The 24,460-nt window shown below is 40.2% G+C and overlaps 1 protein-coding gene across 9 annotated transcripts in view; it reads left to right on the forward strand.

The window, feature by feature from the left end:
• The window catches only part of DIP2B (disco interacting protein 2 homolog B), a 208,434-nt gene that overhangs the window by 157,897 nt on the left and 26,077 nt on the right, over window positions 1-24,460 (forward strand). For 5 of the 9 annotated variants that reach the window (XM_070494879.1, XM_070494881.1, XM_070494880.1 and 2 more), the window contains 13 exons: window positions 566-668; window positions 1,808-1,872; window positions 3,912-4,005; window positions 4,476-4,595; window positions 5,857-5,971; window positions 6,543-6,682; window positions 7,335-7,471; window positions 10,485-10,565; window positions 12,606-12,733; window positions 13,941-14,075; window positions 14,491-14,605; window positions 18,448-18,649; window positions 24,227-24,336. In XM_070494879.1, the coding sequence (XP_070350980.1) occupies window positions 566-668; window positions 1,808-1,872; window positions 3,912-4,005; window positions 4,476-4,595; window positions 5,857-5,971; window positions 6,543-6,682; window positions 7,335-7,471; window positions 10,485-10,565; window positions 12,606-12,733; window positions 13,941-14,075; window positions 14,491-14,605; window positions 18,448-18,649; window positions 24,227-24,336 (1,545 nt within the window). The remainder of the gene's footprint in view (window positions 1-565; window positions 669-1,807; window positions 1,873-3,911; window positions 4,006-4,475; window positions 4,596-5,856; window positions 5,972-6,542; window positions 6,683-7,334; window positions 7,472-10,484; window positions 10,566-12,605; window positions 12,734-13,940; window positions 14,076-14,490; window positions 14,606-18,447; window positions 18,650-24,226; window positions 24,337-24,460) is intronic. The other 4 variants (XM_070494882.1, XM_044755927.2, XM_070494884.1 and 1 more) reach the window with 1 other exon arrangement.

Consider the following 24,460-nt stretch of genomic DNA (forward strand, 5'->3'; position numbering starts at 1 on the left):
TTACAGAAAGGTCTGATAAAACCAAGTATGCGATGTGTCCTTTTAATTTAACAGTCAAAAAGTTACTGATCTTGGTAAAAGCAACTTAAATGGAGCATTGAAGTGAGAACAAAACTATAGTTGATTGATTTGCAGGAGTAAATAAGCCATATGTAGGTCTCCCCCCCTCCCAAACTGGGAGCTGCTGGCAGACAGGGACCCCGTCTTTCGCACCTTTGACTGCAGTGCTGGGCGCACCGTGTCTTTGATACCGTGCTTCTATTAATGCAGCTCATGTCACATATTTGTTTTAGCTTCTTTAGCAGCCACTTCACACTGACGACTAATTAAACTTTTAAGAATTGTTCACACCTGCTTTTTTGAGCTTTGTCATTCCCCAGTCCTATCTTTGTGTGATTAGAGTTCAGGGCCCAAATGCATAGCCTCAAATATTCCTGTGAAACATGTTAAATTCGGCCCGTTATCATGGCTTATCTGAATTTCGTTTTTGGATTCTAGTTTTGTCATTTGAAATTACCCATTTTGTTGTGTTTCTGATGTTTTGTTTGGTGTTTTTTTTTTCTAGTATAAAACAAGCAAAGAAGGGAGTGTAATGGGAGTCACGGTGTCCCGCCTTGCGATGTTGTCTCACTGCCAAGCTCTATCCCAGGCCTGCAATTATTCTGAAGGTCAGACTTCGTCCCATGACTGCCCTCATTGTGAGCCTCAGATATATGTGACTACAGCAGAGTCCCCAGTGATTGGATTCCAGTTAATGACCAAATTCAGTGTGACATGTTCTAAGACACATTCTTGGCTTGCTTTTGCTATCTTCTTTTTCACAAATATGCTGTAATTTAAAGGAACTAAAATTCTGGGCAAACCAAATTTGTAAAACATGATCCTAGAGTGCAGAATTAGAAAATTAATTAAAACCATGTGTTTCTTAGCTGCGGCGCGTCAGGTGTCTCTATCTTGCCCTGTGTATAGAGCTGCCACCAGCTGTATGGTTTGGAGTTAAAGTCAAAGAAATTTAGCTACGGGAAAGCACAAATTCAAACACAAAAGTGTATTCTATATTGTTGAATTTTAGATGTGTTGATATATATTGTGTGAGAACTATTTGCCTTAGCATATTCTTTACAATATTAATTTTTTTAGTGTTTTATTTTCCTTTCATAGAATGAAACAAGTTAATACATGTGTGTTATAGAGTAGCATTGTTTGGTAAAGTGTATATATAATGGAAGCAATCAAAATGCAAAAAATAAGGATTGATCAAATTATAACAGTTCATATAATGGGTTATATACCCTCAGGCATTACAACCCATGTTCTTGAATATTAAAGATAGGGGGCAATTGTTTCAATATATCATTAAGTGGAAACAAATTAGATACAGAGCAGTGTATGCCACTTTTGTTATGTTAGCTATCTATCTATAAGCATGCTTAAAATATGTGTGTCTATGTAGATAAAAGTTACAGATATATATACAACCAACATTTTTTATTTTCTCTAGGAAGTGTAATCTTTTACATGTGTTCAGGAAACTTCCGAAGTCTCTAAAGTAAACATATGTTCTTTATATAATTAGGGAAAAAATATTATCTCTTGGAAGATAGTGCCTAAGCCATAAGGAATTTTGAACTCATTGTCTCTTGATCAGTCCCCGAGCCGACTTGAGGGGACCCTCAAGTAATCAAAAGACCCTGAGAGCTTTTAGTAATTTCTTTCAAAGTACCAAATCAGTTGTTTCATAGAGGCAAGTGACATGACTTTGCTACTTAACACTAAAGATGATTTCCGTGTGTTTTTTCTATTTTAGGGGAAACAGTAGTAAATGTTTTAGACTTTAAGAAGGATGCTGGGCTGTGGCATGGCATGTTTGCGGTAAGCTCCTCAGAATTAAGGCCTGTAGGGTACATTGTGCTCAGGATTCAGGTCAATCTGCATGCTGGGTAACCAGAGCATCTCTCAGTGCTTGATTGAAATTTAAGCCCCCAAAAGATCAATAATATTCTCCAGAGGAGTTTAATTTTGTAGTACAAATAGTAATTTTTTTTTAAGGAGAATGTAATTCTGTTTTTTCTTCATGTGTAGTTGGGTAAACCCTTCACATAATAGTATGTGGGAGAACTTAGGATCAAAAATTTTAAAAACATCTGCTATGATGGCTCAAAGCCTAAAAGGTTCTACAAGTCACTAAATATTTATTGATGATTTAAAAAGTATGTTTCTGAAGAAAGGATTACATAAATATATTTAGAACTTGGCAACTGTAGCTAATAACATCCAGCCTTTCTGTTGGACAAAATGTATGGAATGACTCCGTGCTGCAGTGAAAGAATGGAGTGATGAGGTAGCTCAGGCTACTTTCTGTAACAGAGGAAGCAGGTAACATGCTATGGGGGTTAGAGAAAGGTGGGCTCCTCTCAGCTCTGGCATCAAGGCAATTTTTATGGAAGAGGTGAAGTTGAGTTGGACTTTGAAAAATAAATAAGATTTAGCCATACAGAGATATTTTTGAGGTGGAGGTCAAGAGAGGGGACAGTTCAAGTGGGAAAAGCTATCATATGTAGCATGCTGATTAGGAGTAGGGAGAGAGGAGAGATAACAGATTCTGGAGTTGAAAAGGATCTCCGAGGGGACCTCGTCCACCTTCCTTACACGGTACAGGATTCTGAGAAAGAGTTGAAAGTGAAGCATGAAGGAAGAGGAGGAGGGACCGTTTTCACCCAGGACCCCTCAGATTAGTAATAGCCTTAGTCCTTCATGCTACTTTCCAGCTCTTTTCTGAAGCCCTTCCCATTTTGTTTTTTATCAGCAGTTAAAAATCCCTTGTGGGAAGTTAGAGGGATCTTCTCCTTGTGACACAAAGAACAAGATAGGGACATGTGTGAAGAGTTAGTTATAAAAACTGTTCTTTCCCTGAAATCCAAAAGTGTCTCACCATAGCTAGAAACTTGAGGCAGGGAGGAAAAAGAAGCTTATAATCTTCGTTTCTTTGGGCCACTTAGATCGTGAACAAAATGGCCAGTCTAAATACTAAGAGTTACTTTCTCTTGAGGTTGAGTCTCTTTGGGGACAGGGAGTCCTAGGTATGTTTGGTTTGGGTGGCAGGAGAGATACCAAATTGCGTTACTCCCTCAGCTCGCTCGGCTTTATCTACCCAAACACCTAACAGGTCTGGGCAGGACCTCTCTGAGCAACAGGGAAACTTGGGTTTCTTGCTTTGTACTGCCCACACCTTTGTGGTATGTGGTGAGCCTGACCATGGTGAAGGCACTGAGTGGGTGGGAGGGCAGCTTGGCAGTGTCTGTCAGATTTGAAGAGCATCTCTCCTAGGCCCCACAGGACCACTTTTCTGTGTCTGCCCTGGAGAAACACTTGCACACCTGCCCAGGGAAGGGAGTATAAATATGTCCCTTGAAACACTCTAATAGCAAAAAAATTGTCAATAATAAAGAAATGCCCAAATAAATGGTAGTATAGTCATACTATGGAACACTATGTAGCAGTTCAAAAGAATTGTGTAGATCTCTTATACTGATGTGCATAGATTTGGCTCTAAAACAATTTAAGTGAAAAAAAGAAAGTTGCCGATGTATGTGTAATACATCTTATATGTTAAAAATCCTTTACGTTTCTATGGGGACAAATACATATGTAAATACGTAGAAAAAGGACTGGAAGGAAACATCCCAGATTCGTAACGTTGATCCTCTCTGAGGAGGAGAGGAGGGGACCAGGTGTGAGGGTGGGTGGCAAAGGAGACTTCAACCTTAAAGTTAATATTTCAGATTTTTTCAAAGAGCATGTATTTGAGTATTACTTGTATGATTACAGTCTTTAACAAAACATCAGCTCAATTTTAAAATGCTAAGTATGTCTTAGGTATTGATTGCTTTTTATCTTTCTTTGCTTTTCAGAATGTAATGAATAAGATGCATACAATTAGCGTACCCTATTCCGTTATGAAGACTTGCCCTCTCTCTTGGGTCCAAAGAGTACATGCCCACAAAGGTAGTTACAGCATCTAAGCTTCCGTTATGTAGCTGTTTGAGCTAAGATTTCAGGGATTTTCAAATTTCTCTCTGGGGACATAATCCTTTGCCTAGGTGGCTTGACAAATTTTAGAGTTCAATTACTATAAAATTAGGTATGTTGTCTATTTCATCTCGCTTATGTCCTTCTTAAGAATTAAGATGAATTTGCCTGAATCTGAGCCCTGAATTAGATTTATTGGGTGCTTTGGTGTTCAGAGCTTCATTGGCTGGGAAATGTGGCCTGCCTACAGGTCACAGTGAGCAAAATGGTTGTGTGTCCTGTCAGTTGCTGCTACCTTGGAGCACCTGGCACAATTTCTCTGAAACCTTTTTTATCTTCCCTAAGTGAACATCGTGATCTCTAAAATGAGTAAAAATGTTTTTATTGTATTATGTACCCATTTAGCGGGCATGTGTGTGTTAACTTTATCCCTTTTGAATTTATAGCCAAGGTAGCTTTAGTAAAGTGTCGAGACTTGCACTGGGCTATGATGGCACATCGGGACCAAAGAGATGTGAGCTTGAGTTCCCTCCGGATGTTAATTGTGACTGATGGAGCTAATCCCTGTGAGTATTTCTAGGATGTGGGTCTGGGAATATCCTTTCTTTTGGTAGATTGAGGTTTTTGCCTTGTTTTCTGTAAGTTTATTATTTTTTTTTCTTAACATCCGTATTGAGATATAATTCACATACCATGCAACTCACCCATTTAAAGTGTACAGTTCAATGGTTTCAGTATATTCACAGAGTTAGGCAACTGCCACCGTGATCTAAGTTTATAACGACATCACCCCAAAAGGAGACCCCATACCCATGAGTAGTCGCTGCCCATCTCTCACCCTCTGTCCCCTAGCCCTAGGCCACTGCTACTCTACTTTCTGTCTCTGTAGATTTACCTATCCTGGACATTTCATATAAATGCAGTCCTGCTTACGTGGTCTTTCGTGACAGGCTTCTTCCACTGAGCATGTTTTCCAGTTCATCTGTGCCGTAGCATGTGTTCATGCTTCATTCCTTTTTATTGCCATATAATATTGCATTGTATAAATATACCGCATTTTATTTATCCATTCATCATCCTGTAGGTCCACAAGCTTTTAAAACCACTCCTTCTTGCTCACTCATTTATATCCTTTTTCTATCATGTAATTAAAATGAGCATTAAGAAGGTGACTTGATGTAACTGAGTGTCTGGACTTTATGAAAATTCCCCTTATCATCAAATCAAAGGAATTTGCAAAAGCTTTTAGAAATCTTACCGTGTTACCAGCTTTTCCCCACAAGCACAGACACCCTGAGCCGCCACACAGTGGAATCAGGTAAAGCTTTAGATGCTGTGCTCTTTTTCATAAACGGATTTTTGTCAGTAGTCACAATGATCATCCTGGTATAAAACACAGACATGGGATTGACCTTAATAAGAAACAAGGCAGAGAAAATCACACAGAAGAGGGTGGAACTAAGCCAGAATATTAGTGCTGCACTGGCTGAAATAGTGTTTCAGGGAGAGTTGTTCAGTTCCAAACTGGCAACCTGTTGCCTGCCACGCATCTCTGCTGCTGATCGGGCAGTTTGGTGGGAGCAGCTGGATTCCAGGTTATAACTTTAAATAGCGTCAGTCACCTTTCGTGGGCTGGATGAGCATTCATTTGTCCTTGAAGTGTATCAGCCATCTAACAGGCACAGTAAAATATTTGTATGGAATTAATGGTGTACCATGAGAGTTCTCGTGAGAAACAAATGTGTCGGCTCTCCACTCTTTGCCAGTTTCCTGTAGTAATGAAAAGCACAATTTCAGCTTTCAAGTTGATCTGTTCCACCTCCTTAGGGTCTGTGTCATCCTGTGATGCCTTCCTGAGCCTGTTCCAAAGCCATGGATTGAAGCCTGAGGCCATCTGTCCATGTGCTACTTCTGCGGAAGCCATGACTGTCGCAATCCGAAGGTATTATTCAGAATGTTGGTGCTCCGGATGTAATTTACAATTTTGATCCAACGTGCAGTATTTACTAGGCGATCCCAAGGAGTGCTGGCTAATTTTCTGCTTCATAAGCCTGAAAGTGGAAATGATTTTATAAAGCAGTTTGAAGCATCTCATTTATTTTTCCCACTCTCACCCTAAGTGTAACTGGCAAACTGAAGATTTACTTTAGTTCTTCTCATCTTGCATTTGTGAATTAGTTCTTTTTCTGTGTTGTTTTGCTCTTTGGAATCCTTAGTTAGCAACTTAGACTGAAATAGGCTGTTCTTGATCATAGCTCAAGTATGGAAAGTGCATATACAGTACACACAAGCCAATCTCTTCTGAACTACTGATTAAAATTTGCTTTTTCCACCTGAATGAAAGTTGGCCATGCTTTGTCCATATGAATTTGATTAATTCTGCATGTTTTTGGTAGAGAAAATGAGTATTTTTGTGTATAGCAGCCAGAGGATGTTTGCTTTCCTACATATTCATACTTTTCTCTTACTATCATTTAATTTGCCAGATTTGATGAGTTTATTTTTGTTTTCAGGCCTGGAGTTCCAGGGGCCCCTTTGCCGGGAAGAGCCATTCTCTCAATGAATGGATTGAGCTATGGGGTCATACGGGTCAATACCGAAGATAAAAATTCAGCACTGACGGTCCAGGACGTGGGACACGTAATGCCCGGTGGTGAGTTCTCAGGAGCACGTTTAGTTTTCCATAAAGATTTCTCATTAGAGATAGTCAAGCCTAATAAAATATGAGATTCAAAACCAGGAATCTAAAATTCAGAACTTAGTCACTTCATTTCTCAAAGCCTCTCTAATAGTTAGGTGATTCTGATTGTACTTGCCTCCTGACAGTATGGGATGATTTAATTTGAATGCTTCAATGACAGTTGTTCACATGGAAAGCTAAGGACTGAGTGATGCTAAAATTGTCTGGTTTTCACTAATTGCCAAGACCTTGGGGCCGGCAGAAAGTTAGAGCACACTGCTTTCTTGAGGGTTTGAGTTTGACCTGCCTAGGGGTAAATTCATTTAACCTATTTTTTTGGACTTTGCAGTTATTTTTAATATGTCACTCTCTTTAAAAGTTTCAGTCTGCATCTGTTTTGTGTTTTAGCTGCTGAATTTTAAAAAATATTTATCATCAGGGTTAAAAAAATAGAAATTTCAGGTATATTTTTGTAGTGTCAGGTCTATTTTTAACATTCCTGTTTGGTATTCTTACTTAATGCCACTCAGTAAATGCTAAGTTTTCCTGGGTTCACAGGGACGAGCTGTTATTTTGCAGGAGTTTTCCAGATCTCTGTACCTTAACTGTCTCTTCTGTACACCAGGGATGATGTGCATTGTGAGACCCGATGGACCTCCCCAACTCTGCAAAACAGATGAAATCGGAGAAATCTGTGTCAGCTCCAGAACAGGAGGCATGATGTACTTTGGGCTTGCTGGTGTGACAAAAAGTACATTTGAGGTACGTGCTATGCAAGCTTCTCGGGGAGACTGGGGAGGTCAGATATCCCAGGGCAGATGAGCTGGCTGATGGGCATGGCATAGTGTAGCAGTGGAGAGCGTGGACTGCTCAAGTTCGAATCCTAAGTCTGCCACTCCCTGCTGACCTTGGGTGAGTTGCTTAGTCTCTCTCTGCCCCAATTTCCTTATCTTTAAAATGTGAGCAATCGTAGTACCTACCTCATAGGATTGTCATGAGAACTGAAAGAGTTAATGTTTATAAAGTGCTTAGAACAGCACCTGGCACACAGGAAGTGCTATTGCTTATCTAGGTAAATAAAGAGTAAGAGGCCTCACAAAAACTCACTCTGGTGAATATGCCATGGTTTGAGCTTTATAAACCCAAAAGTTTAATCTTGAGAGTATGGTGAGAATGGATCCATCTCTTGAGAGTAGACTCACGTTAACCGAGCTTGTAGAGACTGATGTAAACCAGAATGCCGGGTTACTGATGAAAAATGAACTGTCCTGTCACAGGGCAGATTGCTCCCATTCTTCAGCCTTTCAGACAAATATTTATCGAGCACCTTCTATGTATCTGGCACTGTTCTAGGTGCTTGTGGTGCAACAGGAAAACACACAAAGCTCCTCAAATAGCTCGTATTCTAGAGGAACTAGCACATTGTTTCCCTGCAGGCACTTCTGCACGTGAAGCCAAATTGTGATGAAAGGTGCCTGGTGAGCCTGGAAATCAGAACAAGCATAATTAATTGTCTGTATTTCATAATTGGGATTAACCTGCCTCAGGGTACCTTTTAGGGAACAGAGAACTCCAGTTTATGGGCCATTTCACCTTCCTACTAGACGGGGCCTATATGACCACTGCCGCTTTTCAGTTCTTCCAGCTTCCTTTTGGGCTCATTTAGACTGGTGATTCTCAGTTTCAGCATGGCAGGGCACATCTGTCCCCCTTGAAAGTCAGCATATGAAATTATGTAGCAGTAGATGTAACCGGGGAAGAGTGTTAGCTCTATGAATGGTGTGGTGGCTGAAGAAGGTTAAGAGCTCCTGGGCTGACCATCGTCTGTGTTTACACAACCTAAAATGGTATAAATTATTAAATGTCTGTCTGTCATTACCATCATCATCATCATCTTTTTACTACTACCTTCTTGGCCTATCTTCAAAAGTTGTGAGCAGTTCAACTTGATAGAAGTAGATCTTCGCAGACTCTTAAAGCATATGTTCACCGCCAGTCTCTGGGTTTACTTTCTCAGGTGACTAATTACCTCTGCTGAGTATGTGTACATTTTACTAATTTAGATCTCACTCTATTTCTCTCATTTTTAAGTGCTTGGATTACATATATTTCCAAGATCTGAATTTTTCTTCATTGCATTTTCCTTGCTGTAAATGAGATCCTCAAGCAATATTCGAAGATACTGATAATATTTTATTATGTTGCCATTCCTGTGAGGACAATGCCTAGTCAAAATTCTCGGATTTAATATCAAACTGCCAGGTTCATAGTGATGACGAAATTTTGAAATCTGCAGTATAAATATAATAATAGTGAAGTAGAATAAAAATCCTAACCCAAAAAGGAGAAAACTGTTGCCTTGGTTTTACAAATTAAAGTTTCTAGTATCTTTCTTACTAGATTCTTATATTTAAACCCTGAGAGTGGGTTAACATCTCACCAGGACAAAAGACCTAGTAATGACTGGTCAGAAAATAAAAGTGCATTTTAAAAATAAACTACTGGTGAGAAAACTCTTGTAACACATGAGAGCAAAGAGCTAATTTTCCATCGCCTTCACTTACTAGCTGTTTGCTAGGAGGCAGATGCAACTCTGCGCCTCACATCCTCATCCGTAAAAGGGAAATAAGAATCCTCCTTCCTAGGGCTGTCTTGAGGATTAGCTAAAGCAATTGGAACATGCCTGACTCATGATAAGCATTTAATAAATGTTAGCTCTTGTTATAATTGTTCCCTGTATAAAAAAAGAAATCTTAAAAATTAAAGGGAAAAAAACCAGTGAAATAGAAAAAAATAGACAGGAGACATGAATAGGCTATTCACAAAAGAAATGCAAATGGCCAGTAAATAAAGGAAAAGAATTTAATCCATATTGCTTATAAAGAAATGCAGTTAAAGTAACAGTGGGATATCTTTTTTTGCCTACCAGATTGACAAAGTATAGTAAAAACATTCTTATGGATATTAGCGGAGTGTAAATTGCTGTAATAATTTTATAGCATAGCCTGTTAAAATGGAAGACTCATCATGCCTTTTGTACAAACGCACAAAAATATGTACAGGAGTATTTAGTAAAGCACCATTTTTAATAGTGAAAAATTAGAATGACCTACACAGCCAGAAAGACTAGGTACATTCTAATAGTACTAATTCCAGTAGTTTCCTGAGTGGTGACTTTGGGCAGGCACTGTGCGTATGTCTGCAGATCTGTTTCTGTTCCCTTCATCTTGACCGTCAGCCTGTGAAGGGCATTGGGAGTTCCATTTTATGGCCAAAGAAATGAAGCGTAGGGAAGTCCAGGAATTTACCCAGAGTCCACATTACCAGCAAGTGGCAGAACCAGAAACTGAGCTTACATCTGACTCCAAGGGCTGTGCTCTCCCGTCCCCCATGCGATGGTGCGTTACAGAACTATCGTACAAAGGGAGCTGATCGACTGTTACCAACCTGTAACGGTATCCAAAATACAGATATTATGTGCAAAATATGTAACCTACAGTTTGTGAAAAAGCAAGTTGCAAAACACTATTTATAATATAATCCCTTAAAAAAAATTTTAATATGTTGATATGCACATCTGAAAAAATTCTAGAGAGAGAAACTACGAATTGTAAATGTTATCTCTTGAGGTGGATTACTGGATTCACTATTTATATAATTTCAGCTTTTCAACAAGCATGTATTACTGTTATAATTTTTTTAAAGACTTTTAAAAAATCAAACACAATTTTTAAGACAAAGCTCAGATTTTCACTTTCTTCCTTCTGTCTCTTAGGTGATTCCAGTGAATTCCACAGGCTCTCCTGTTGGGGACGTGCCATTCATCCGGTCAGGATTGCTGGGGTTTGTGGGGCCGGTAAGTGATACTTACATGTTTGTTTTGGTGCATCTGATCCAAATATTTGTACTGTAGTTCACAGAACAGAACATATTCTGATTAGTTCAAGAGTGTTACAAGGACACTTTTATATTTAGGGCAGTTCCTATAATAAGAATGTTATAAAATGAGTTAATGTTTATTGTTTCCGTTACCCAAGTTCATTTCAGTCCTTCAAACTAAGTCATTCCTTTTTTATTTTCAAAACTCTCGTCACTTATTCTTGCTAGCTTTCTTTGATTTGATTAATATGTTTCAATAATTTAGAATAGTGCTGAAAAAGTTACCTTCAATAGCAAAGGGAAACCATAGTAAATAGAGTACAAAGCATTTTCATACAAAGCGTCAGCACTACACCATGTGTGATAGTCAATTCTTTGAATGAATTGACTTTGAATTCTTTGAATGAAAGCAATTTGTTTTTCAGCAACTGGTATTTATAGGCACTGAGTTTACAGGGACAATTAGGATATAAAACCTGTTCTCCGAGAGCTCGCAGTTAGCTGCATGAGCCAACAAGCAAGGCAGAGAGCTCCATCATGAAGGGCTTCGCGTGACACGATGGGAAGCGTGGATTTTATTTTATAAGTAATAGGCATTCATTATCGCAGTTAAGCCCTTATACCTTCATCCATCACTAATTACCGCCTTACCCTCTCTTTCTTCTCCTCTTAACAGCTTACCTTATATAAGAAAAGGTCTAATTTTATTTGTTTCTTCCCCACTATTTATGGGGGCAGTGGAGGTGAGGGCATACCTCTAAGAGAACTGCTGTCCTAGAAAGAGAAGTCTATACCTGCTGTCTTGACTTCTTCACTCAGCACCAAGAAATTCTCAAAGACCCAGCTCTGCTAGTTAGGTCCAAGATGGAGCTCCAGCCATCACATCTGCCTTCCAGGAAACAGGACAGAGAAAAGCGTGCAGTCTTACTGTCTCTTAAGGAAGATTCCCTGAAGCTGCTGAGCGACACTTCCACGTATATCTCATTGTTCTGAACTAGTCACATGGCCGCCTACCTGCAGGGGAGGCTGAAATGCAGTCTTTATTTTCATCAGCCATGCCCAGCTAAAAATTCTATTACTGTGAAAGAAATAGAGAAACGGACATTGGGGGACTAGCTGTGACTGTCTCGTTCTCTTTATTTACTTCCTGTAGCTCTTTTCAGACTATTTGGGAAATGGCTGGTTCTCTTCTGTCTTCTGGGATGGGCCAGTAGCTTCTTGAGACCAGAGGTTATGTCTTACTTACCTAGGTCAGTCACTGTGTGGCCCTATATTGTGCCCAGTAAATCAGTGAGTGACATTCACATGGAGATGACTACTTCATCATTGAATATATGTAAATGGTCCAAGAAATTTAGGAATTCTGTAATGGGAAAAATTAATTTATTGCAAATGGGTCTGGGAGAATTATTGATAATAACAGATAGTAAAATTATTTATACAGCCTTTTAAAAAGGGCATTGACAGCAGACTTTCCTGCAGCTTGTTATCTTCCTGGAAAGGAGGGGCTCGTATAGTGTTCCTTAGACCTTTCGTTATTCGCTGATTGCTAATCTTGCCAGATGGAAACAGCATTACCCTTGAACCTGAAACAGTCATTCTCACATTAAAACTGTTTTAATCTCTTCCTAATTCCAGTATTAAATGAATTAAAATTTTTCTCCTCTGCATCCATCCCATGAATAGGTACAAAAGATGAACTAATACATAATCATGGCTGGGAAAATAAACTGCTTGTGTGGAATCCTAGTTGCTTTCTTATAAAATTCCTCCCTAAGAATCGATATGAACGGATCCCCTTCTTATGTAGCATGAGAACCCATTAAGTGTAAGATGCCACTGATTTCCCTAGTGATTTCTGAGATGTCAAGATGTGAAACACTTTCTTAGAATCCATAAAATATGATATTGTTTTCTTTCTTCTATTTTTAATGAGATCTATTTCAAAGCAGGAAGTAAAATGTCTGTTTTAGTATTTGAACTATGGAAATCAAGGTAAATCCTTGTTACCTTTCAGGGCAGCTTGGTGTTTGTGGTTGGAAAAATGGATGGGTTACTGATGGTTAGTGGTCGCAGACATAATGCTGATGACATTGTTGCTACTGGATTGGCTGTTGAATCAATAAAGACTGTTTATAGAGGAAGGTGAGTAGTACAAAGTTCCAGTGTTAGCAATTCCAGTGGATTCTAAAATCTCTTTATAGGGTGATTTGAGTTGTATTCTGTAGATTCTCTTTCCAAATGATTATTTTTGGTTAAACATATCAGAAACTGGGCTTTGAGCATTTATCTTAAAATGTCTGGTTCTTTGGCTGTAATTGAGAGGAATAAGACATAACCATATCCTATATTTCAGTTTTTAATTATTACTATTTGTTGAATCCTGAGGACTGAGAATTCTAAAACATTGAACTTCCTGCATTCCTTCAATACAGAAGTAGGCCCATTCAGTCTAGGTGAGATAGCTGCTACTCCACAGGAGTTTCACATCTAGGAGTTGTTTCTCGTACTCACCTCTAACTAAATTATTATACCATCTTAACGCAGAGACTGACGTAGTACATAAGTGCTAATTTCAGATTCCATGGATGAAGTCAATTACATATCCTTTTTTCTTTGCTTATTAATTCAAGAAAGGATGTTTGGTACATATTTGAGTAATTGATGTCCTATTTACAATGATGGACATATGTCTTTAAAGCAATCTTAGTGTCCCTGTAGTTTTTTAAGTAAGAAAAATTAATTAAACCAATACAGAACCCGTTCTTGAAACATGTAGTTTGTTATAATGATGTGGCATCCTGTGAGAGGTAAACTCCACGGGGCACTAGACCTTCTGTCCTTGGTCACAGTATATCCCCAGCACTCAGCACAGTGCCTGGCACACGGTAGGTGTTCAATAAATGTGTGGGTAAAAGGAAGGAAGAAAGGGAGATGGTTGGACATGCTGGCACATTCAGCTCTCCAGTGACTTCCCATTCTTTCGTGCATTCATTCAACAAATATTTATTGGGTGCCAACTGTATGCCACTCTTCCAGATGCTCAGGGTGTGGCCAAGTCTCTGCCCTTGTGAAGCTCACATTCTCATTGGGGGAAACAGACAGGAACCACATAGGGAAACAGAGAATGTGTGAGATGCTGATAAGTGCTCTACAGAAAGAACACAGCGGGTGGGAGTGTGCTTGCCGGTTTATATAGGGTGGTCTGGGAATGCCTCACTACTAAGGGGACGTTTGAGCGGAGACCTCACTCAGAACATCCCCGTCCCCTTGGCCTGCCAGGTCCTCTGTGACCGCCCTTGCCTGGATCTGACCTCTCCCCACCACTCTCTGCTTCACCACTCTGCTCTAGGCACACTGGCCTTCTTGCTGTTCCTCAAACCTGCCAAGCTCGTTCCTACCTCAGAACCTTTTCGCTTTCCGTTCCTCCTGCCCGGAAACCTCTTCCTCCAGATCTTCGCATGGCTCGCGTCCTCACCTCATTCAGGTCTCTGCTCCAGTGTCCACTCCTCAGGGAGGCGCTCCCCAACCACCCTGCCTTTGTAGTCCGCCCCCCGCACACCACTCCACCTCCTTACCCCGCCTTAGTTTTCTCCCAGTGTGTATTACAACATGACATTATTTTATATTGATTTTTTTGTTCTGTCTCTCTGACACGCAAGCTCCATGAAGACAGGGACTTTGTCTTATTTATCACTATGTCCCAACATTCACAACAGTGGTGCTTAATACGTGTTATTTGAGTCCTTGTTTTGATGGTAATGATTGTGACATTTTCTTTTCTAAACTACTCATTCCTGGGTAGTGTGGTGGGGATGTCCCCTCTCTGTGATTCCAACTGAGCAAAGCAACTAGGACTGGTTGTGAAGGGAGTGCTGATGTGTCTGATCTGTCTCTCTTAGAATTGCTGTGTTTTCTGTGTCTGTATTTTATGATGAGCGCATCGTGGTGGTCGCAGAACAAAGACCTGACGCGTCTGAGGAAGACAGTTTCCAGTGGATGAGCCGCGTGCTGCAGGTGAGCGCGCCGTGGGTCTTTGTCCAGGTGGAGTGGCTTTGTTGTCAGAGTGGCCCCAACCACTAATGAAGCATTTTCTTTGATGGGCCAGTTATGCCACCGTATTTTCTTCTTCTTAATCACTACTGAAATATTCTGGGTACTATTAGCAAAATCAGATAATTGATACCATTTCTCTTTGTGGACCACATGGTATTTTTCTGCTCCAGTTGCCAAGAACAATTAAATTGATTTGCCTCAGCAAATTCTTTCACTTTTTTGTGCCTGAGTGTTTACTACCCATGAAAGTTTTAACAATCCATATGTGGAACACATCTTTTTCAGTAATCAATCCTTTCGTCAACAGCTACAGTCTTACTACAGGCTATAAGTGGTGCCTAGAGTTCGAGGGATGCAAGAAAATATAAGACGTTGTTCTTACCCTGAAGGAGCTTTAATGTGGAGTTTAGAGATCTAGGTGAGATAAACCACTAGGGCAGGAAGAGGACTTGGCTGGGTGTAAGGGATGTATTTCTAGAGGGGGCAGGCCGGAATGATAGAGAGAGCCCAGTCTTCATTCAGAATCACAGACTTTGAATCCCACCTTCACGCCCTACCACGTCTGTGCCTTTGGGCGAGTTACTTAACCTCGCTGAGTTTATTTCCTAACCTGTAAAGTGGGGATAAAATCATCTATATTACAGAGCTTATTGGAAGGATTAATTGATAGTAATTAGATAATTAATGGAAGTATTTAGTGCCTGCATTCAGTAAATGATGATGATGATGCTGATTAACATCAAAAATAATAATCATAGTCATAATCTCCAGTCAGGAGTTTAGAGAGGCCCACTCTGTCTTTAACCTTCCCTGTCACTCTGTCTCTTCACTCTTCTTTGTTTTTCTACTTGAACTATCACCATCTAAGTATGTTTGTATTTATTGTTTTCTACATGCACTGTAATATGAGGCCCATGAAGGCCAGGACTTTCTCTCTTCTGTTCGCTGCTCAATCCCCAGAGCCTAGTAGCTGTGCCAGCACACCATCGTGGTCAGTTCAGTAAATATTTGTTGGATAAATGGATGATCCAAAGAAAGGAAGGACTGTCCCTGCCATAGCAAATCCTACGTTATTGGGAGTGTCCCAATGTCTGTAACTTACTTGTCTGCTTGGGGCGTTTGGATTTATTTACTGCCAGTTAGCAGTAATGTTTTAGAAATGATGCAAGCATGAGATGAGTGATGGGCCTAGATGACTTTTACGATTTCTTCCTAACCTCAGGGTCTGTGATTCTGAATTATCAGCTGGTATAGCATAGGTTGTTTGTAGTGGAAAATCAGAGAAAAGAAAGAAAACGTACTGAAGGTAGACTAGACAGAAAAGACTATGAAGTAGGTGGGCCTGAGCTGATCTCAGAAGGATGGCTAAGAATTAGGCTTGCAAAGAGAATGTTTCTTTATACTGTTCATATTTTCGAGCAAACAAACTGCTTATTTCATTCAGAATGAACTTTGGCGCATAATGGTAGAATCTTGTGGTGAATTACACGTTTTTTTCCTATTGCAGGAAACTGAAATGAAATCCCCCAAGATACTGGTTACTTTTCCCTGGAAAGCAACCATAGGAATTAAATTAAAACTAATTTACTAATCCAAATTCCTGTAAGGGTCATTTGGGGTCTGATTTGAGCGTGAAATAAGAGGGCGTTATTTCCATCTCTGTGGCGTCTCAGCTTGGGGCACTTGGATCCGTAGCCGAGTATAAGGACACCACATGTTCGGGAGGTTAGAGCCCAGAGGCTGTTAGATTCCAGGTCCATTCCTAATATAAACCGCATACCGCACTCAGCACCTTCTACGGAAGGTGGCGAATAGATGACTTCCCAGATGGTGTGTTTTCAGTGACGAATCCAGGATAGCATTTGTCAGTCATTACTCTAGATCCTATCCGGTAAAAGATGTAGTATGAGGTAAAAAGATGCAAAGAAAAACAAAAAGCCCCACCTTTTTATGACATCTGTTTTCTTAGGATGTTCAAGAGTTGCTCTTATAAAAATACAGTAACAGAGCATGGACCTGGAGTGAGGTTCCGTGAGGCATAAATCCCAGCTCCACCGAACTTTTTGCCTCAGTTTCTTCGTCGATAAAATAAAGAATTAAATCTGTAAAATGGGGATGATAACATCTCCTGCCTTGTAGGGTGGTGTGAGGACTAAATGAGATAATACAGGTAAATTGTTTAGAGTAATCCCTAACCCATACTCAGATGTAATAACTGTTTCCTGTTGTTATTATCCTTAGTTTAAAAAAGTATGCTTGTTGAAGGAAAGACATTTCTTGGTTAGTTCTGACTCTCATGTCAGAAGTTTCCACTGGCAAATGAACTTTGTGGAGTCCTGTTCTCTTCCAATGCTCCACTCCCATGTCCTGCAGTGCTCCACCCTGTGTCCTGCAGTGCTCCATCCCGTGTCTTGCCATATAAAATAGAGATGAAGGGGAGATTTACAATAGTTTGGCCCCATATGCTCTCTGACATCAGTTGGCATAAGATGTGCATAAAATTGCATATCGTACCAGCTGTTTCACAACCTAGTAGCCACCCTTTGAGTAATTGCTTTTACACATTTAATAATTTTCAGGAGTAATTTCTAATTTTTATTTTTGTATTTGGAAAATTCTCAAAACAAAGGTAATTTCAATTAAAATGCATTTATAAAACCCTAGCAATTCAAAGTCTTTTAGCAGAACAGATAAATTCCCATAAAAAGTGATGGATTGTCATCATCCCAAAAGTTAGTAATACTGTTTTCCAGTTTGCAAAGTTAGTTAGATGCCTCACATTGGTAATATTTTTGAAAACTTGAGACCCAGGCTTTACAAATTGCAACTTGTCTTTTGTTTTTTTCTATTTGCTTTTCCCCATACCTACCAATGGTAGTTATTAGGAGCTCACCTTTAATGAGTCTTTCCAAAAGATAACTCTCTCTTTTTGCACTCATATTTTACCACTTGATAGAACACTTACTTAAATGATGTGAACACAATAACAAGCACAGCTGGCGTGAAAGACATCGAAGCCAGCACAGCTGACACTCAGCACGTGCAGAGGCGCGTGGCTGGGGGCAGAGGCGCAGTCAGGGAGCTGGTGGCCTCCAGGGCTCCCTGTGCAGCGGGCTCACCTGGATGTTTCACAGAGGGGATTCCTGGTAACCTGGTGAACCACTTCAGGAGGGACCCACTTACAGAGCTTCTGTTGTGTTCATAATAAAAGTACTTTGCCTCTTCTTCATTGAGCCATGTTGGACAATGAGAATATTAAAAGAACCAAAACAAATTTCTAGGTTTCTGATCTCACTCAAGAGAGAACATATTGAGGTTTATAAATCAGTATCCACGGAGCCGGCTTGGTGGCACAGCGGTTAAGTGCACACGTTCTGCTTTGGTGGCCCGGGGTTTGTCAGTTTGGATCCCGGGTCCGGACATGGCACTGCTTGGCAAGCCATGCTGTGGTAGGCATCCCACATATAAAGTGGAGGAAGATGGGCACTGATGTTAGCTCAGGGCCAGTCTTCCTCAGCAAAAAGAGGAGGATTGGCAGCAGATGTTAGCTCAGGGCTAATCTTCCTCAAAAAAAAAAAAAAAAATCAGTATCCACCTCTGACCGTTTGCATCCTGTCTTACCCTTCTGTAGATCTCTGCCATCGCTGAAATGGTTAGGTACCTTTACATGTATGGGATCTTAATATTCTAGATCTAGACTGGTTAGAGAAAGAAAAATCATAGAGTAAAATAATGGATTATCTTAGGAGGCTGTAAAATGTAGTAAAATTAATCTCACTGAATTTTTTTTTTTATTTTTCTAGGCAATCGATAGCATTCATCAAGTAGGGGTTTATTGCCTTGCTCTGGTACCTGCCAATACATTGCCAAAAACTCCACTAGGAGGGATTCATATATCTCAGACGAAACAGCTCTTTCTGGAGGGATCTCTACATCCTTGCAATATTCTCATGTGCCCGCATACATGTGTGACCAATTTGCCAAAACCCCGGCAAAAGCAACCAGGTAATGTGCTGACTTTGAAGACATAACATTAAAATTGTAGCTTCAAGAAGCTGAATTCTTCCACCATGATTCTTTCTCTAGAGTTAGACTTTACAATGATTAGCAACAAAAGTATAGTATCAGCTGACCAAAAGCACGGAGGATGGAGACCTTGCTGAATAGGCCTCTCTGGGTTTCCTGTTGGCTCCCTCTTCTGAGTAATTCTCGGTAGGTGCCTCCATTTCCCCTGGCTGTAAGGTCTGGCATCAAGATGATCAGAATCCTCCTTGTGGAAGTAGAGTAAGGTTCTGATAATAAGAATACTTAGTATTTATTGAGTGCTTGCTAAAAGCCAAACACTAGCTAGTTTTTACATTTTACAGATGTGATCCCAAAGCTTTGCCCCCAGCTGTGGAAGGTAAAGTTCAGAAAAGTTAAGAATTGTGCCCAAAGTCATATAGATAGTCATATAGTTAGTTAGTTAGTGACAGAGCTGAGATTCACACTGATTGTGACTAAAATCCACACCCTGAGTCGTTGTGTTCTACTGGCTTTCTGTCGGGCATCTCTTACCTAGAGTTATCCCTCACTCATTTTTAGCTCTAGGCGTCTAATTTGGGCCTATAACGCTGCTGAGGAGCAAGATTCTTAATTCAGAAATTTTCTGGATTAGAAGCACAAGATTAATAGCATGTTTTGCATTTGCCATATTCCAATAAATTCAAGACACAAATAAGAGTATGTGAATTGCCATATGTAAAAGAGAAAAAACCAAATAGTCAGTTTTACCCTTTTGCCTAATTTCTGAGCAGACCTATGTTATAGAGTTAACTGAATAGGAGGCTAAAGGCATGAGTAACTGGTAGTCAGTCATGTTAAAATATCTGTTCAATCCAATGTGAAATCATTCAGTTTTGTTGATGTTTTTAATTTAAATGAGAAATTAATGAGAGGCTCCTTGTTTCCTGTATGCCTGAAAACACAGAAGAGCCAAAATCTGGCCTTTACAGATCCCACTATCCACACACACACACACACACACACACTGTGCATCAGCACATCAGCCTCCAAATGTTGGGAAAAGAAGATAAAAATGAGAAGTGTGGCATTTAATTATATTTCTGTGAGACAGCTTTTGCTGAAAGGTGAACATGATGTACAGTAATAAAATGTAAAGTAAGCCTCTGACTCTCTAGGATATTTTCATCAGATATTGAAATGTTAATGCACTCTGCAGTAGTTGCTTCAGTGGTCTGGTGGCTGAAGACCATATCACAGTTGTTTATCTAGATATCGTCAACTCATCCGCTAACCTTATCTCAGTAACGATGTACATTAAGCTAAACTATATATGATATTTATCAGTTTCTGCTAATGGAAATAAGAGTTTATGGAAGCTAATATTGTAAAGGGGTAGTCACAATCAAGAAGTCTGTACATTACTAATTAAGAAATGTAGAAAAAGAAGTATTTTCAAACACGTTCCCTGTTTCAGTGTCTGACAGATGTATAAAACACAGAAATCTTCCTCCATCTCAAATCTTGTTAGACTGAAGTCCTATATTCATCATATGAGTAAGATACTGTTTTAAATAGCCTTTAATCTAGGGTTTTTTTAACAAAACTTTTCATGTCATAGTAGATGCTTGAAAGATGCTTAGAGACATAGTAGATGTTTCAAACATTGCTTTTGCTAACCAGATTTCAGCCAATTTTATTTGGTAAAACCTGTATAAAAGATTTATTCCTGAGCCCCCATAGGCACGGTAGCCACCTGTCTGATGGAAGCATTAGGTTTGGATTCTGTATTTTTTGCTGTCTGTTGTGATTGCCTGCTCAGATCTTAATGGGATGCATATGGATCGGACCATGGCAGTTTGAAAATCATGGTGTAGATGGGGTGGAGATGACATGAGGATAGCATGAGAAGTCGGCGTTTACAAAGAATACAGGAAAGTTGAGATGGGTAGGAGTGAGGTAAGAAAGGAAAGGAGAGGAAAAGGAAGATGGAAAAGGTGTCAAGGCAGCCTGATGACAAAAATCTCATTGAGATGCCTACTGGAGCTATTGTGTAAAGAATGGGAATGCGTTAGGACTGGTTTTGGCTGCAAGTTTCAGAAAAACATAACAGCCTCTTAAACAAGAGACAGGTTTATTTCTCTCTCAGGTAAAAGAAGTCCAGAGCTAGACAGTCCAGGGCTGGGATGGGAGCTCCTCAGTCATTGTGGTTCCAGCTTCCCATCTTTTTGCTCTGTTTTTATCATCAGTCAACTGTTGTTATAGATATGCTGCATAACAAATAACCCTAAAACTCAGTGGCTTGAAATAAGAAGCATTTATTTTTCATTCATGGGATGTAGATCTGAGCTTGGCTGGGATCGTCTGGGCTTGGCTTGGCTCCAGGCTGTAGGTTGGGTTCAGAACTGTTCCCTGTGTCTCCTCATCATGGGACCGGCAACTACCTGGGTCATTTTTTTCTCAAGGCAGATGGCATAAGCAAGAAGGCAAGCCAAACACACAAGCATATTTAAAGCTTCTGTTTGTATCTTGTCCCCTAACATTTCATTGTCCAAAACAAGTCGGCCCGTGTCCAAAGTCAGTCGAGCAGGGAGGTGTACCCTCCCCTGTAGTCACAGCAAGGACACGGAGGAGAGGAAGGGTTGTAGGAAAATAACACAATCTGCCACAGCCGTCTTTGGCATCCTGCCTCAGGGTCCAGTCAGGCTCCCTGCCCTTGAGCCATCCTTCCTGCATTCCAGCTAGGAGGTGGGAGAAGAAGGCGAAGAAGGAAATACTCTTCTCCTTTAAATATATTTTCTAGAAATTGCACATAGTACTTTACATATTACTCTCCCACACCATAGAATATAGTCTTTATTCCAGGCATTTGCCCAACAAAAAACTAAGTGTTCTGTTTTTAAGGAAGAAGAGAATGGATATTGGGGTTGATAACTAGTGGTCTTTGCCACAGGAAGTTGAGTTTTGTGGGAAAAATAATAAGGCATGTTTACAGGTACAGCAAAGAGCAGTTAGCCTCTGAGGTGTTATTGCTTCCCATTTTCACTCTCTGTGACCCATAGACTCAAGAAATGCACAAAGAAGGACCGCAAGAAATTGCTGCTGAATTATTTTTGTTGTTTTAAACTGCTCTGAAAAATTCCCTTTTTAAAATATCATGCCTTTATTAATTTTACAGTGTGAATCCAGGATTGGGCAACTTACGGTCATGTGCACTGAGTCCCTGCCTTTGTAAAAGACTGTCTCTAACATGATATATCTACAACTTATTATGCAATTTCTTAGGAAGGAATTTTGCATATTATACTTAAAATTACAGTAGACACTTTGTAGACTAAAACTGTTCAGCGGTCAGTGTGTTGGAGTACATTATCCTTTTTGAGGTTTTTAAAAAAATTTTTTAACTTTTTATTTTGAAATAATTTCACACTTACAAAAAAATTGCCACAGAATTCCTGTATACTCCTTACCCAGCTTTCTCAAATATTTAAGAGTGATTCTGTGATTTAAATGATTTTGTTCCAGCTGTTCCAGTACATTTCTGATCAACAGATTTTGGCAATAAAAGTTAGTTAACCTTAATCCAAGTGTAGTGTCAGCATTATTCCAAGCTCAGCTGGTGATAAGTCGTGTTATCTTTTAGCCATCTTCCTAGTTTGATAAGTTTGTGCCTTAGTCTTTAAGTGACCACGAAGACAGGCAGCAGCACCCGAGCACTGATTTTCTTGAGGGGGGAGGGGTCTCCCTTTTTTTCCCCAAGTGTCAATCAAACCTGTGGAAAGGTTGAAAGAAAACTGTATAATGAACACCCGTGACCCTTGCCCTAGATTCACCGACTGTTAACATTTTGTTTGACTGAACAATTTGAGAGTAAATTGTTGGAGGCATCATGACACTTCACCCCTAAGCATTTCAGCAAGGTCTCTCTGAAGAACAGAAACATTCTCCTAAAATTTTCCTAATCAACCACAATGCCATTATCCTATTAAGAAATGTAACCTTGGGGGCCGGGCCCTGTGGCGGAGTGGTTAAGTTTGCGCACTCCGCTGCGGCGGCCCAAGGTTTCGCTGGTTTGGATCCTGGGCGCAGACATAGCACCTCATCAGGCCATGCTGAGGCGGCATCCCACATGCCACAGCTCAAAGGACCCACAACTAAAAATACGCAACTATGCACTGGGGGGCTTTGGCAGAAAAAGGAAAAAATAAAATCTTTAAAAACATCCTCTGAATTCAGTATTTAAAAAAAAATTTTTTTTTTTAAAGATTTCATTTTTCCTTTTTCTCCCCAAAGCCTCCTGGTACATAGTTGTGTATTTTTAGTTGTGGGTCCTTTGAGTTGTGACGTGGGACACCGCCTCAGCATGGCTTGATGAGCGGTGCCATGTCCACGCTCAGGACTCAAACCAGCAAAACCCTGAGCTTCTGAAGCGGAGCGCACGAACTTAACCACTCAGCCACGGGGCCAGCCCCTCACCCTCAAAATTTTTTTTTTAAATTAAGAAATGTAACCTTAATACAATGTCATCTAATAGTATACAGTCTGTATTCAGATTTCTCCAGTTGTTTGTTACAGCTGATTTTTTAAAAATCCATTGTCCACTCAAGGTCATGCATTGCGTTTGGTGGTCATGTCCTTTAATTTAAAAGCTCCCAACTCTGTTTTGTCTTCAGGACACGGACCTTTTTGAAGATCCCAGGCTAGTTGTCTTGCAGAATGTCCCACAATCTGGATTTCATTATTCACTTTCAGTACAGCCCTTCTGATATTCCTGATGAACTCACCCACAGTCCTCGTAGATAGCAGATTTCTTTCCAGACTAGATATTCACTACTGTTAAGCCCACTTTTAGGATTGTATCGTGATTGGAGCAGATGAAATTATTTATCAGTGGGAACCAGTGCAACCAACTGTCCTCAGAGTGAAAACTTCCCTATACCCAAGCTACAGGAGCCCACCTGCCCTTCTCCACCCCCATCCCTGTGTCCTCTGGTCCTATTTTGTTTTTTTCTGGCACTTCCTGCTACGTGACATCATTTGTTTTTGTACAGTCATCGCTCTGTATCTGCGGGTTCCGCATCTACAGATTGAACCAAACGTGGATGGAAAAGCCAACAATGGCTGCGTCTGTACTGAACATGTACAGGCTTTCTTTCCTTGTCATTATTCCCTAAAGAATACAATATAATAACTATTTACATATCGTTTACATTTTATTAGGTATTATAAGTAATCTAGAGATGATTTAAAGCATATGAGAGGGTGTGCATAGGTTATATGCAAATACTACACCATTGTGCATAAGGGACTTGAGCATCTGTGGATAATGGTATGGGGGGCGGTCCTGGAACCAGTCCCCCGCAGATACTGAGGGACAACTGTATGCGTTTATTGATTGCCTTTCCCCACTAGAATACAAGCTGTCGTCTTGTTTGCTACTGTGTTCCCAGTGCCTGGAGAGCGCTCAGTCAGTGTTGTTGAATGAACGTTTGATCCAGTTTTGGTTAGCCTGGAAATGCTTTGGCAATATGTAGCTTGAATTACCATCTTCAGAGAGTTGATTTTTGCCTTTACTTACAGGTGTAGGCCCTGCTTCTGTGATGGTTGGGAATCTGGTTGCTGGAAAACGCATAGCACAAGCTGCAGGCAGGGATCTCGGGCAAATCGAAGAGAATGATTTGGTGAGGAAGGTGAGTGTTCCAGAAGCATTGATTTTTACAAACAAGCCAAGGACAGAACTTATACTTCAGGTAACAGATGGGAGGTGCATTGTCCAACTTCTAAAAAGTTGCTGACCCTGATTCTTTTTTCTGC

This window comes from Equus asinus, chromosome 22 (assembly GCF_041296235.1).
Source record: "Equus asinus isolate D_3611 breed Donkey chromosome 22, EquAss-T2T_v2, whole genome shotgun sequence".
Lineage (NCBI taxonomy): Eukaryota > Metazoa > Chordata > Mammalia > Perissodactyla > Equidae > Equus > Equus asinus.